The sequence below is a fragment of the Panthera tigris genome, chromosome D3 (assembly GCF_018350195.1).
Source record: "Panthera tigris isolate Pti1 chromosome D3, P.tigris_Pti1_mat1.1, whole genome shotgun sequence".
NCBI classification, from domain to species: Eukaryota; Metazoa; Chordata; class Mammalia; order Carnivora; family Felidae; genus Panthera; species Panthera tigris.
The window spans coordinates 68,537,090-68,552,888 of record NC_056671.1 but is presented as its reverse complement, the minus strand read 5'-3'; the positions used below and the strand labels follow the sequence as shown (position 1 = coordinate 68,552,888).

At 43.2% G+C, this 15,799-nt stretch overlaps 1 protein-coding gene across 7 annotated transcripts in view; it reads left to right on the top strand.

The window, feature by feature from the left end:
• Positions 1-15,799, top strand: part of DYM (dymeclin) — a 350,029-nt gene that overhangs the window by 296,961 nt on the left and 37,269 nt on the right. For all 7 annotated transcript variants that reach the window (XM_042962563.1, XM_042962565.1, XM_042962564.1 and 4 more), the window contains one exon: positions 2,937-3,050. In XM_042962563.1, coding sequence (XP_042818497.1) covers positions 2,937-3,050 — 114 coding nt within the window. The remainder of the gene's footprint in view (positions 1-2,936; positions 3,051-15,799) is intronic.

Genomic DNA, 15,799 nt, shown 5'->3' with positions numbered 1-15,799 from the left:
TAGATTTCAGGAATTGTAGCCAAACGTGGTGGGCGGAGGAAAACTGTACACGCCCAGGGAAAAATCCCTCCCTTTGAAAAGTTGCCTTTGAGTTGCACTGACATATCATTCATTCCCATTTTCACCTTAAATATTTTATCTTCTGCAGACATTATCAGAGGGGAAATAGTTGATCATTTTTTAACAGTTTTAATGGTTGCTCTGAAAGTTGATAAAAGCCACCTAACTGTTAAAATCATCATCACTAAATTTACTGTTGTCTGCAAAATTCTAACGCAGTGGTAGGAAATACAAGCGTATATCTTTTTTTTTTTTTTTTAAGTTTATTTGTTTTGAATGAGAGAGAGAGAGAGAGAGAGAGAGAGAGAATCCCAAGCAGGATCTGTGCTGTAAGCACAGAGCCTAATGCGGGGCTTGAACCCCCGAACCGTAAGATCATGACCTGAGCCAAAATCAAGACTCAGATACTCAACCCACTGAGCCACCCGGGCGCCCCCAAGTCTATACCTTTGAGTAAATTGTTTCACATTCTTGGCTGCTGTGGCAGCCTGACTCCAAATGAAACTGGGGATGAAACAAATTACACCTTTCACCTCAGATATTTTCCATTAAGAAAAGTAAGGCTTTTGTTAGTAAGAACTGCTGGAGACAACATGATAAAGTAAGGAACATCCAAGTACTGGTCTCCCTCCGGACACTGACCGGCTAACTTGGGACAAGCCTCTCTCTCTCTAACCCTGTTGAGTCATCCGTAGGACAGAGCTTTATCAGCTCCCTGGATTGTTGTGAGAATTAACAGTAGAGCACATGGTCCATAGTAAACATGCAGTAGATGTCCGTTCCCTTCATTTTTGATACATAACTTATACTTCCCTTCTGGAAGTGGTAGGTTTATCATTTTTTAAGTAGCGTGAGTTTGAATGCGACAAGAGAATATCAGCTTAAAACAGATGAATGGGAGCCAGTTTGAAAAAGGGAATTTAGTTAGAAACTGAGTCTCCTTCCTACCCCGCAGCTCTCCTGGTTGAGAACGGCAGTTCCTTGAGGCCCGGAGGCAAGTCCGCACATGGTACAGGGTGAACAAGAGTGGATCACCGTTGCGTTCCTTCCCTCTGTGACCATGTGGCACGCCCATACTCTCCCTTGTGGGCTGTGGTATGTGTATTTGAGCAGCGCACAGTCTGCTTTGCTTTGATTCTGTGCGTTTTGGTCTCCCCGTCGGCAGTCTCCAAAGTGGACGGGTACCCACCGTCCATAGCAGCGTGGGAGGACTGTATCAGAGCTTTCTTTTCACCTAAAAAAAAGAGATTGAGTTTTCCCAACTCATAGCATTGCACGGACCGCCCGCCAGGCTCTCCGTGTCGGCTGCAAGACGCCGGGTCTCCCGGGGAGGAGAGGGGCGGTCTCGGCTTGGAGGGCATGGTGGGCACTCTCACCTTTCATTCACCTATAGTTCCTGGTGATGTATGGTATTCATGGTTATAAATCTGAGTTTAACCAAGTAAAGCCTCTAAGATGGAGTATTGGGAAGAGTCCTGCAAAGGAGCCATAAATCAAAGGCGGTCCAATAGAAGTACACGTGACACAAAGGAAATGGCAGAGCCGAGGTCCCCCTCAACCTGGAGCAGATGCTGAATCACAGGGTGAAAACACTAACGAACCCTTCTCATCTCGCAAGAGACGGTTGCACAAAAATTGCCAAGCAGGGTGTTTGCATTACGGGTTTGTATTTACTGTGATAAGCAGTGCTCTTACTGTGACCGATACCGTATTTGCTGTTGATAATGTGAAGCCTCTGTGACACGTAAGATCCAGGACAGTTAATCATCCAGATTCATTCTAAGGATCATATTTTAATGAGTATAAAAAGGTGTTTTGTGTCTGTAGTTAGGTAACGTTTTAAACTAGCTTTTCTCTTTCACATATAAAATAGCCTATAAATGGAGATACTCAATTTTCTAGCAAATTTTTATATTTTTACGTGTCTGACTGTAAATACTTAGGCTATTCTCTTGAATAAAAAAATGGCCTATAATCTTCTTAATTTATTAACATCTTGATCTTAAAATGATTTCCTAAAAAAATACTGGCATTCTTTTAGTTTTTAGTGACCAATATTAAGGTGTGTTTTTTTTTTTTAACATTTATTTATTATTGAGAGACAGAGAGACAGAGCACGAGTTGGGGAGGGTCAGAGAGAGAGAGAGAGAGAGAGAGAAGGAAACACAGAATCCGAAGCAGGCTCCAGGCTCTGAGCTGTCAGCACAGAGCCAGACACGGGGCTTGAACTCATAGAGTGGACATCCCGACCTGAGCCCAAGTCGGACACTTAACTGAGCCCCTTTAGTGACCAATATTTAAAAGACAGTGTTATTTTCAGAGCACCTCTGTTATTAGCATCTTACTGCATAGTTCCAACTGTGCTGTCACACGAAACAAAAACAGTTCTAGCTTGCTGTTGATTAGCCTTGTTGATCAGGGATAAGAGTATGGTGATTACATTCCGTTAATAAATGATCCCCCATACGTCATTTTAGCTGTTATCTTCGGATTGCTTTCTCATCGGGCTTTTTTTTTTTTTTTTTTTTTTTGAGAGTTCCCGGTCATTAAGCCTCAAAATTGACAGATTTTAAGCTTTAGCTCTCTCTCCCCACCTTCTGATGGGTGCCACCCTCTAAATGAAATATAAATAAATGCAAGGTGAGGCTGCACACTGAAAGAGCAGAACTCCGGAGGCTTGCGTAAGCCCCAGCATGGGTCATCAGCCCGGAATATTCAGACGCTGGCTCTGACTCAGCCATCAAACGCTTTCAGAGAGGACCGTGTGCAGGAGAAGTAGAGGCGTAAGGCTGGGTCGCCTTTAGGAAATGGACCTACCACGTGAGGAAGGCAGCCTGTGCATCTCCTTGCTTAAGAAATAACACTTTGCCTTCCAGGTGATCACCTTCTTCAGCTCAAGGTTGCTGCAAGCGGGAGCTGAGCTCTCCGTGGAACGGGTCCTGGAAATCATCAAGCAGGGGGCCGTCGCGCTGCCCAAAGACAGGCTGAAGGTAAGACTGCCCAAGGACACGTGCACTTTCGTATCACTCGGTGTAAACACTAGTGTCTGGGAAGGCCCTACTCAGAGTCCTACCACTTGCCAGCACTTGGCTGGAAAAGGCTCTTTACTGCCTTCTCTACTCCATGCTCGTACGCAGAACTGTGACGTAGAGGGATTCCAACGGGTTTTTAAAAGAAAACCGCCAAAGAAGGACTAACACCTTCATACCGTGCCATGCACTGTGAATAAAGAAGCCCCTTACTTTTTTAACCCAGTGAAATGATTCAGTCTTACAAGTGTCAAGGGTTGAAGGGAAGGCACTGCTGGTGGTGGGGACTCAGCACTGGGCCACACATAGTGTTCACTCAGTGCCCTGTGGCGTTCTGAGTGTCTCGTGCCGTTAACTGCTTCGATCCTCAGAACCCTTGGAGGTGGGTGGTGTTTCGCCCGAACTTTTCAGATGGAGAAACTGAGGCACAGAGAGGTTACACGACTTACCCAAAACCATGCAGCCAGAACACTGTGGAACTGGGAGGTTCATACCACGCAGTGTGGCTCCGAGGTCCACGCTCGGAATCCCCACGCCATTCACTGTCTGCCTGCACATAGCTCTGGAAAGAGAAGCGTCTCTTGGAAGAGGTAGGGGAAATAGGGTATCTTACGAAGGCACTTAACGTTTGCGTGTTCGGCGTGTTTCCAAAGTGATCTCATGATGTGAAACTCATACCCTAAGACTAATTTTCTCCTTAAAAAAAAGAAAAAGGATATAAAGGGAGTATTTTGTGAACGTACAGCATTGTAACACATTTTAGCTTTAATGCTTCTTTTCAGGGTTTGCCTCATTACCTCTAATTTTTCTAGAGCGCTCGTTCCTAAATTAACAACACGGGGCATCATAGTAGATGTTTGGCCGCCTTCATCATAGCGTTTTATCACAACCAACTTCTGTTCCAGAGTTACTGTTTGGGGGGCTGTGTTTTTAACACTATCACAGAACCACTGCTTCTGAATGCTCGAGAGAGGTTGTTGTAGGATATGAAAATATTTTCAGTTATAACAACAGAGTTTGTAAAATAATAGCGCATTAGTCATCATAACCACTTGCACAAGTTCCACCGAAAGTAAACAGCAGCGAGGTTTCTGTTTATCAGCTAAAATGGCACCACCATGTGGCAATAACATAGAAACTGATTCCAGGTCACCGGTCCCTCCAGCTTTGACTTGACTCTCTTCCTGACAGTTCTTTAAATGTAAGGAATTCATCTCGTTTCCATTCTTACATAAAGTAAGACTTTGGAGGTTTGTTGTTTTTCGAGGGTGCGCGTGCGCGTGTATGTGTGTGTGTGCGTGTGTGTGTGCGTGCGCACGTGCTGTTTCCAGTTTACCTGAACTACACCACGTGAACCGATACGAAAACCCATGAAGATGGGAGTGGCTGCCTACAGGACATGGTGGACCTTGGTGTCTCGGCTAAGTCAATAGAGAAGCGGAGCTGTCAGGAGGCTGGAGGGAAAGGGTCACAGAGGTATCTGGAGGGGGGTTTGAATGAGATCAAAGAGGGGGTGCAGTGGAAGTAGTGGAAATGGGGCTAAATGAAGACGGCAGAAGGGGAGCACGTCTTGGTGACAGCGTGGTCTGGCTCTGGCCATGAGTGAGGGACTGAAGTGCTGTGCCTGCGAATGGAAGTCAGTGCGGTTGAGCCAGTTAGTGAACTGGAAGCCAGGGATGGGCTGGTCATTCGCATAAGCTTCCTAGTCCCTCAGGACGATGAGCCGTGGGTGGAGAGAAGGACTGTGAGCCAGATGCCGCAGTCAGTCAATGGCAGTAGGTGGCAGTGCACAGACGACACGAAGCTGGTACCAGCCTCCTATGGGCAGACCCTTCTGCTTAAGGGTAGAGGAATAATAGCCAGGAGACAGTAATGAAAACAAAGAGGGGACCAGCCCCACCTCCAGACCCTGAAGTCTGGAATGTGAAAGAATGAGCAGCCTCTAACTTCCAAAGGCTCCAGGGGAATCGGAGTCCCAAGGGGAGAGAGCTGAGTTTCAGTTAAAGAAGAAGTAAGGGGGGCACCTGGGTGGCTCAGTCGGGTAAGCGTCCGACTTCAGCTCAGGTCACGATCTTGTGGTTCACGAGTTCAAACCTTTCCACATCGGGCTCTATGCCGACAGCTCCGAGCCTGGAGCCTGCTTCAGATTCTGTGTCTCCCTCTCTTTCTACCCCTCTCCCACTAGCGCTGAGTCTCTCTCCCCAAAATAAACAAACATTTATTTCTCTCCCCAAAATAAATAAACATTTTTTAAAAAGGAGGGGGGAGTAAGGAGGCAAGATTCCATGCAGGGACTGAGGATGTAGTGATACTTAACAACCATGAAATAGGGGCTCCCAAGAGCACTGTGGGGTATGGGAGCAATGTGACCGAGTATCACATTAGTGACCCAGGTGGGATGCAGACGCAGGTGAAGTTACAGTGGGGAACCTGTAAACCACGTAAGGTGAGGAATAGAGGATGTGTAACCTGGAGAAGAGAAGACTTGAGGAAAAGGGCACACACGCGTGCGTATGCTTTCGGGATTATTCTGTAGAAGAGCTGAGCAGTTCACTGTCGGCCCTAGGACAGCGGGTAGAAACTGAACCAAGACAGGTGTTAGTTCAACGTAAGAAAACGTTTGCTGACAACTTAAGTTGTTCAGCGGTCCAGACATGGCTCCAGGAAGTCGCGAAGTACTCACAACTAAGTCTGGATGGTAAGCATAAGGGGAGTACCGGATGGCAGGGGCACTCAATCCATAACATAAGAAAAATGGCTGAAAGTTACAGGTGTGCCTGGGTGGCTCAGTCGGTTAAGCATCCAACTCTTGATTTGGGCTCAGGTCCCGATCTCACGGTTCAGGAGTTGGAGCCCCGCGTTGGGCTCTGCACTGACATCGTGGAGCCTGCTTGGGATTCTCTCTCTCTCTCTCTCTCTCTCTCTCTCTCTCTCTCTATCCTCCTCTGCCCCTCCCCCGCTCATACTCTTGCTTGCTCTCTCTCTCAAAATAAATAAACTTAAAAAAAAAATGTTTTTAAGTTACAAAGGATGATCCCAAAGATTTGCAGTTAATGGTCTGGACTTCTATCTTCCAAAATTCCGTGAAGAGTTTCTGTAGAGTGGTGCCCTAGTAACATCCTCCTCCTCTTGAAAATGACTTAGAGGTGAGCACCCTGCTGCTGCCAGATAAAGTCTGGAGTCCTGGGACAGGAACCCGACACCGCACGCGTCTAGCCCCCAGCCGCTGTTCTCCATACTCCCCTTTCCCTGAGCAGTGATCCAGCCACCAGAACGATCTCTGTGCCTCCTGCGTCTTCCTTCCTGCACGTTCAGATTTGCTTACGCAGTTCTGTCTTCCCAGTGCACCGGCCCCTCACCCCTTTGCTTTTTGCTTATCCCTCCTAAGCATTTTAAGGCCTTGCTGAGTTTGTGAACTGTTGTGAAACCTTTCCTTTTACTTCTCCTCCTACATATGCTTCCGTCCTCTAAATGCCCGCAGCATTTGCTGAGACTCCTGGTCTCTTCCACCCTGTACGTAGTTGTTCAAATGTTTTCTCTTTCCCACTCGACTCCAACTTCCTTGAGGAGTCGTGTCTTGCTCATCTGTGTCCCCTTGATGCGTGCTTCAGTGCCTTATACATAGTAGCTACCCAATAAATCTGATGAGAAGATGAGTGAAATTCCCACTTTACATGCTCTAAAGAGGAAACAGGGACTCGTTGGAATTCAAAGGTTCAGGAGTAACATTTTTTTATCTCCAGACCTGCTTTTCGTATTTTTATTCTACCTTCCTCTTCACAATTTTAATTCATTTAACTCTTTCTCCGTGTATGTGTCAGGCACCGTACTAGACTGTAGGCAGATACAGCCTTGAACAAAACAGATAAAAATGGCTGCCTTCATAGAGTTTATTTTTTGGTGGGGGAAATGGACAACCAGATAAATAAGTAAAATGTTTGCTATTCTAGGTAGCAGTAAATGGGAGGGAAAATATAGAGGAGGAGGAGAATACACAGCATTGGGAAGAAAGCAGTTTTGGATGGCATGGCAGAATATTGTTGAATCAGTGCTGCTTTGCTGTTTTTTGTTTTACATTTTCTTTGAAAATAATTTTAGACTTACCAGAAAAGTTGCAAAAACAGTAGGTATAGTTCATATAAGCCCTTCATCCAGGTTCCCCTAATGTTAACAGCACATATAACTCAAGTACGATATCAAAACCAGAAAATTGGAGCGCTAGATGGTTCAGTCGGTTAAGTGTCTGACTTTGGCTCAGGTCATGATCCCATGTTCCGTGGGTTGAAGCCCTGAACTGGGCTCTGTGCTGACAGCTCAGAGCCTGGAGCCTGCTTCAGATTCTGCATCTCCCTCTCTCTCTCTGCCCCTCCCCCACTCGTCCTCTGTCTCTCTCTCTCTCTCTCTCTCTCTCTCTCAAAAATAACATTTAAAAAAAATTTTTAATTAAAAAAACCCCACAAAATTAACATGAGTATAATACTATTACCTGAACTACAGACCTTATGTGAATATTACTATTTTTTTCCTCCTAGTGTCTTTATGCTGCTCCCCAGTCCTATTCAGATCCCACTTTGCATTTTGCTGTCATGTTTCCTTACTCTCCTCCAGTATGTAAGCGTTCCTCAGTCTTCCCTTACCTTTCATGACCTTGACAGTATGGATAGTGCTGCTCAGTTGTTTTGCAGAATGTTCCTCAGTTTGGATTTTTCTCATGATTACATTGAAATTAACACATATTCTACCAACCTACGCATAGAAGTGATGTTGTGTCCTTCTCAGTGCATAGAATCAGGAGGTACCTGATGTTACCATGTCTCACTACTGATGATGGTTCTCCTTGATCATTTGGTTAATGTGGTGTCTACCAGATTTCTCCTGGAAAAAGTCACTGTTTTTCCCTTTATAACTGATGACTCTCTTAGGAGTGAGACTTTGCTAATATCCTGTTTCTCCTCACAACTTTTGCCCACTGAATTTATCGTCCATCAGTGGATCTTACCTGCACAGTTATTACTGTGGTGTTTACCTAATGATCATTTTGTATTTTGTTATAGAGTATAATTTAGTACTATCACTTACTTATTTTGTTGCTCAAATTGTTCTAGCTTTGGCCAGTGGGAGCTCCTCCGGGTTGGTTCCTGCATCCTCTGACATGCCCCTATCTTGTTTTGAGCACACCTTTACTTTTCTGAGGTGCAAGATACCCAAGACTCATCTCATGTTTTTCCTACACCAGTCCTGGAATCAACCACTTCTCCAATGAGCTCTGGTTCCTTTCTTTTTTTTTTTTTTTTTTTTAATAAATGGTATTCAGGAGGGGCACCTGGGTGGCTCAGTTGGCTAACCGACAGACTTTGGCTCAGGTCATGATCTCACAGTTTGTGAGTTCGAGCCCTGCGTTGGGCTCTGTGCTGACAGCTCAGAGCCTGGAGCCTACTTCAGATTCTGTATCTTACCCCCTCTCTCCCCATCCCGTGCTCATGCTCTGTGTCTCTCTCTCTCTCAATAATAAACAAATGTTAAAAAAAAATCTAAAATTCAAAAAAATAAATGGTATTCAGGAAACAAGACCTCAGCACTAGGCAACCTTCTTCTTAGAACTTTATTCTAAGTTCTTCTAAGAACCTTCTTCTAAGAACTTTATGTACCCTTCTACTCGTTCCACCTTTCCCCATCTCCTTTCTGTTCTGTGGACAGCCAGTACTTCCTCACTCTGCTATCATACCAAATATTTTTCTTCTTTTATATCCCTCCCTTGCGATAAACCTTAGCTCCTTTCTTTCAGATTATTGCTCACCAATTGTGTCTTTAGTCCATTTTTTTCCTACCCATTCCAATCCCAGATTTTATTTTTTAATTCCTTTGGTGAATGCCCCTGGCCCAAGAGCCCCTCCATGGACCGTAGCAGATACTGAAAACTAATTCGTTCACTCTAGTACTGAACTTAAAGCAAAATGAATTGCAGTATACAGGCTGTATGTTTGAATGTTAATATGTTGTGCATTCATTATACTGTGTTCAGAAAGAAAGTGTTCTCTATATTTGAGGCAGTAACATATAACTGAAAATATGACTCTTTGTTTTTCAGGATTATGGTTAAAGAGAGATTAATTAATCTGTAGGAGGTCCCAAGCCATTTAACTCTTGTTTAGAGCAAGATCCTATGGAGACTAAGATCGTGGATAAATCCCTTAGATGCCGGTTCATTTTTTTCCAAAACATAGCAAGAAACTATACTCCTGACACGAGATTTCCATCTCACTCTGTGGTTGCAAGAGGGACAGATGAGGGAGGAGGGATGATTTAGTTTAAAAAAAAAAAAAAAAAAGACAAGAAAGCAAGCCATCCCCGGTACTAGAAAAGAAACTAAAGTTATATTTATTCACAGATGGTGAGTCATCCTCAGTTGGTTTAAATGATAGCACATTATTACCACAGATGTTAACAGAAAAAAAGGCTGTTTATCTTTATAATCAAGCCTTATCTCAATTATTTTAATCATCTTTTTGGATTGAGTGTTTATAATAAAACGAATCACTTAAAACCTCTAGAGTTTAATTCATAGAACACTGCTGTATCTAGAGTTGATTGAAAATTCAAGCTGTGTGTTGAATAATATTTGTATTATACCACATGACAGCACATTATTGCCTTTTGGCTGGTTTACTACTATATACTGATAAAATAATTGTCGGGCCCGTAATAATAGCTTTGTGTGCAAGATTGATGTAAAAGAGGTTGTTTTAAATTGGAAATGCTGTGTAATAAGGTCTTTCTGAAAGTGTGGGATAGTGTGCAGTTATTGATTTGTTCTTTTCCTAAAATATAAATTAAACATCAAGAAAATTCGGAGTTCTTTCCAACGACCCTTTGGGTTGTTAAGAGCAACACAAGGCTCCTTGCTCCTGAGAAATAATCAGCTAGTGTCAGCTGAAGATGAGCCAAAAGGTTTTGAAGTTTTCCTTGCATTATAGGACTGAAGCCAAATTTGTAGAGGAGTTATTCTTCCAATTTTGGGCAAGTAAACATTAAGATCTGGAAGCCCATGGCATAGTAATTGACTTTCAACCAAATAAAATATTTTTCAATCAAATGTTATTTGACATAGCCTTCTAAAATATTTGTGTAATATCCTGTGTGGGAACATATACTCTTTGGATAAATCTGTCTATATAGTTAAACAACTTGGCTGTTCAGAGTAAATAGTATTAATGTCATTCTAAACATCCTCTTCTTACTGGTATTCCGTGAAGTCTGGGAAAGGCAATACCAGGTAATTAGTTTTTTCAGACTCTCCTGCATAAACAGAGACCTAAAGAACAGGCTCTAAAATTCTAAGTTGCTTATTTCTCCTTTAGGGGTTGGAAGGAAATAAATAAAGTTAGTGTGTCCTCCAGGAGCTGAGTTCGAAGCCACAGCTCAAAGTTCGCACTGTCTGCGTCTGCAACAGGGACTGTTCGGACTCCCAAGAGCGATCCGAGCGTCATGACAGTGGGTCAGAACGCATCCAGGCCTGTGCGGATTCTCCTACCACTACCACACCACCTCATATTCAACTGTATAAAGTCCCCCAGGTTCCCTCTTTTCTTTGATCCCGTGAATTATCTGTAATTTGAAAACTAAGATACCATATCTAGCGTTTGAAAATTAGGCCCTGATTTTCAGGGGGAATTAACCAGAAGATAGTGTCCCTTTTAGGATAAAGAAGAAGCTACGGAATAATACAAGTCACTGACAATTAACTAAACGTCTCCTCTCATTCACTTGATAAAGCATAGGAATTAAAGGCGGTTAGCCAGTTGCACACTAAATTATTTTTAAAGCCTTTATTTTATATTCACTTTTTAGAATACTCTGTTGTTAGTCACATAAAGAGAAATCTAGTTAACTGAAATTTCAAGAATTTTTTCATAGCTTCTTAATCCTGACTTGCTTAAAAACTTCCCCCTCTCTCCTACCGGGAGTCTCTCCCCATCCCCACCCCAAGTGTCTGTCAGCTCTGTGTCCCCAGAGCTGATTCCTGAGTGCCACCCTGGCGTGCCCACCTGCTGTTGGTGGCCTGCCTCCAGGTCCCATAGAAACTCTCATCAGCGGGTCCGCAGCCACGCTCCCCTGTGTCCTTGTGGATTTCTTCCCGTGGAAATGTGACCAGCCGACATCCTCTCTAACTCAAAAGTGCCACCAGTTCTGTGAATTCTCGTTACTTCCCACAAGATCATGACCTGAGCCGAAGTCGAGTTCAGTGCTTAACCGACTGAACCACCCAGGCGCCCCTAGAATGTTGGTTTTCGAGGCATAGCCCTTGTGCCAGCAGCATCTGCATCCCATAGGAACTTGTTAGAAATGCACATCCTCGGGCCCCCAGAATTCCTGAAGTCGAAGCTCCGGGGCTGGGACCCAGCTGTCTGCGTTTTAACAAGCCCCAAAGGTGGTGTCTGATGTTAGTTCAAGTTTGAAAAGCACAGCAATGGCTAATTCCCCCCAGCACACCAGCAGCTCTCCACTCTTAGGGCCTTTGTACTGGTTTCTCTTGCCTGCTTCAACTGCTGTCCCCGATGTCTGCATACCCCCTTGGTGTATTCGCTCGCCCAAGCACCTGATGCCTGACTCCCTGAGGACTGCCCTGACCTCTGGTTTCAATGTTCACACTCCCTGTCCCCCAATTCTGTATTTTTTTTCTTCCTTCACATTATTTATCATGTAACATACGGTGTGCTTATTTATTATTCTTCTCCCAGGTAATGGAAGCTCCAGAAGGTCAGGGACCTTCACGTTTTGTTAATTTGAAGAGTCTGAAACTCTATTGGCACATCAGGGCACTTCCATATTTGCCGAATGGAAGGGAGGCAGGCAGAAAAGGGGGTCTGTTGACCACGGGATGGTGATCTGAGATTCTGCTTCCGATTAACATGCTGCTTTGGAGAACAGCTCTCCATAGACTTCTTGCAGGGTCCACTTTCGTGCCAAAACACCATGCAGAACAAAGGTCAAAGCAGAAGTCCTGGTCACCTTGTTGGAATAGTTCCATTTTTTAAGCCTATAATATTATTCCACACTGTGTATTCCGAGAGCTACAAAACCCTGATCTGACCTCCACTTGAGTGCACCCCTCAACAGGATACTGCCTGTGCAGATTGACCTCCCTAAATTTTTAATAGTATCTCTTCTTGCCTCTTGGCTTGCACTGATTTCATTATCGTTCAAGCAGAGGAAACTATTCAGATAAGCGACCTCATTCTATTTCTGAATCTTTCTTGGAAAGGGAAGAGCGTGATGGAGCTACTGGGCTCATGTGAAAAATACGGAGCCAGTGTCTGCTTCTTTCTGCCTGATTTTTCTCTTCCTCGGGATGTGTAGAGCATGCACGTTCTCAGGTTCTGACAAACACCGAGAATAAGTCACTCGCGTTCGGACAGGGAAATTTGAGCTCCTGTGCCCAGCACCGTCCCACCGGCCAACAGTTAGCCTTTTCCTGAGATTCAGTCTGCTACTAGCTTGTAACTACTTTAATTGTTCCAGCGGCCGCGTTTGACTTTTTGACTTAATTTTTTTTTTTTTTTTTGTACTTTGTTCTCTCTTCTTTTTGGAATATTATCAATCCCTTTTCACTTTTGGGTGGATTCTAGGAAGCACTAAGTGTAAAAGGTACAGGTCTGGGCTGGACTTCCATCCTAAAAAAAGGAACACTGGCTACATTCCTACCGAAGTTTCCCTAAACCCAGAATGATCTCTGCAGAAGTTTCAAAGTCAGAGTGGCTCTCCCTCCTGTTCTAAGCTCCTTGAGTTTCCTGCCCAGTAAAGACCAGCATCAAGTCTTACTCATAAGTTACTTTTGTCTCTCATGGAACAATAAACACAAGATCATTAGTGGTTCAGAAGACCTCTGGATAATGCTGGCAGCTGATTCTTAGGACCCTTCAATCCCCGCGTGAGGACTGTCTTAGGAAATACACGGTCTCAAGTGCACGTGCACGCACACACTCCCCCAACACACACACGTGCAGGATGTTGTTCTAGCTTTTCAAGTCACTGGTCTGCAAATTGAAAGTCTTAGCCAAGGAGAGCCATCCCCTCAGTAGAATCCCTCAGAGCAGTTTTTCAGGGCAAGAACTGTAGGAAGCACAAGAGAACTTGTGGCTGTTAGAAGCCTGTCTTTATGGGTGTTATGTAAGAACAAATCTGCCGTTGCATTGATCCGTGTGTCTGTTTTTGTGCCAGTTACCATACTATCTTAATGATTACAGCTCCGTAATACGTCTGTCTCTCCTGCCATCAACTTGAGGGTTCCAGGAGTGCACACAGTCACATAGAGCACTGTTTCCAAATGCAGATTTCTGGGTCTCACCTCAAATTCTGACTCCGTGGTTTGGTGATGAATTTGGGAACCTGTCACTTTAAATGGTTCCCTGAGTGGTCCAGATGATTTACTAGATTGAAGAACCACCATCATATGGCCTGGTTTCCTCCAAATCCCAGCCCGCACGAAGACTAAGACCATGATGGTGAGGGTTACCAGGTAGCCTTGGTGGGATCAGAGCAGTTTTATCTTCCTCTCCTATAAAACACTGAGAACTCTTCCATGATAAACCGTAAAATAGAAGATTTGTCTTACATGTAACCCCGATAGAAGATACCACAGTTACTTTATAAACTAGACAGACAGTCGCCAAAAATTAAAGTCCGTGTCTTTTAAAATGTTGCATATCTGTTCCTCGGTCTGACATAAATGTCCCTCTTTTGGCTCTTTTTCCTTTGTTGTTTATTATCTGGTTCCGTTTATTGAGCACTTGCTCTGTGCCAGGTCCTCAGCGAGGTATTTTTGTATAGGCGTTTTTATTTAGTCTTCCTGACAACTGTAAGAAATACGAAGGTAATTTACATTTTGCAAGTGAGGAAACAGGCTAAAGAGAATCTAATGCTTTGTCCACATTCATTTCAGTTCATCTTCTCTTTGAGCCATGAATTTCCATTCTTCTTTCTTTTAAACCTTAAATTTTTGTCTCCTAATTCACAACCCTGTTTGCCTATTAGATCAGTTTGTTTAACCTAAAGCATGCATAATACACCTAGTTAAGTTCTTGGCTTCAACAGTATCTTACTCAGGGTTGTAGAATGACCTTAAAATGTTTGAAATTAGACTTATTGCTACTTTATAGAGTACTCAAACATACGTGGAGTGGTTTCTCATACATAGTATTGAAATTGCACTAAACATGCAAAAACTGCTTGTCATACTAACTTTTAGAATAGCCATTCTTGATCCATAGTCTAACTCATGATATTTAATGTCTTACATTATTTTTGTTTCATTAAACATATGGTAGATTTGTAAGCAGTTGATAGGATTTTTTTCCCTTCCTTGTGATGAACGAGAAAGAAATCAAACCTAGTTTTTACTCTGTGATCCCAGAGTATAAAACTTTAGTCTTTGTTTTCATTACATCTCACGTATAGTCATGAAAACTAGAACACATAATTAAAAAGTGATAAAAATCTGATTTTTCTGTAGGCAGAGAATTTTTGCCCACTTCTCTAAACCACGATTTCTAGTGACCAAGGAAGGGACACACACACGTTTGCCATGCAAGGGCAGTGGTGGAAAATGCTGATACTCTTCCACTGAAAAGGAAACGTGAATGTGTATGGTTTTATCTTTAAATCTCTGCTATTGGTTTTGATAGAATTACTTTCTTTGGTAGAGGCAGAAATGTGTGATTCACAGACTAACATGTCTTAAGGAGAGATTCGACTCTGGTGGTTAAAAAAATTGACCCAGTTATTATTGTTCATCTGTCCCAGTCTTGACTTTTCCGTTAGGTTGACCATAATTACTGAGATTGTTCCATTGCCTTTAGAGCTACTGTTCAAGTCATTCGCTCTAATCCTTACAAAGTGTTTTGTAATGTAATTTATGACCAAAAAGAAAAGCTCCCTGATCGTTACAAAATTGTTTCTTCTTATTGGATAATAAGTGAAAGAATGAATTGTTTCTGAAAAAAAGGATGACTAACGAATTATAGTAATTTGTTCTGTGGGTTCTCCTTATTAGTACTCTCAAGCCAGAGAAAAAATAGAATGTTGTTAAGTGAAAGAATAAGAACACTAAATCATTGTGTTTGGTTCTGGTGACTTCTTAAAGAGATGTTCTTACTTGAGCATACACATCCCAAAAGTTTCTGAAAATTTCAAGGTGAGAAAAGACTTTTTAAAGAAAGCAAAGTCCACTAACTGTAATCCCTTATGTGTAGCAAAATTGGTTTGTTTGGAGGACCAAAACTACTTTCTTCGTGGTGGCTTTCATTTCTGGGGCACGCTGGAAAGAGCAGTGATTGGTCCATAAGTGATCACACTGAGGACGCTGGTAAGCATCTGGCCATACTCGCTAAAGTTTCTTTGTGCCTCATCTGTTAGCTTTAGAGGGCTCAAGGCCACGAAAGCCTGGTTCTGTGAAGAACGTGAATACTGTCAATGCCGATCAGCGATTGGGGATAACTAAGGAACTGATGAAACAATTTGTTTTCCTGGCAATTCCCCACATCCAGGTTCCTTACAGGATTCTCGCCTGAGAGCTCTGAGGGCAGCAGGAAGTACCTCAGGCACTGCATGATAATTGCAAGCAACTGAGTCCATTTTGAAAACTTAAAAGGTCTTCATAGCAAGCACAGCTAAATTTACGAACTTGGACAGATATTTCAGGGGGTTCCTAATCT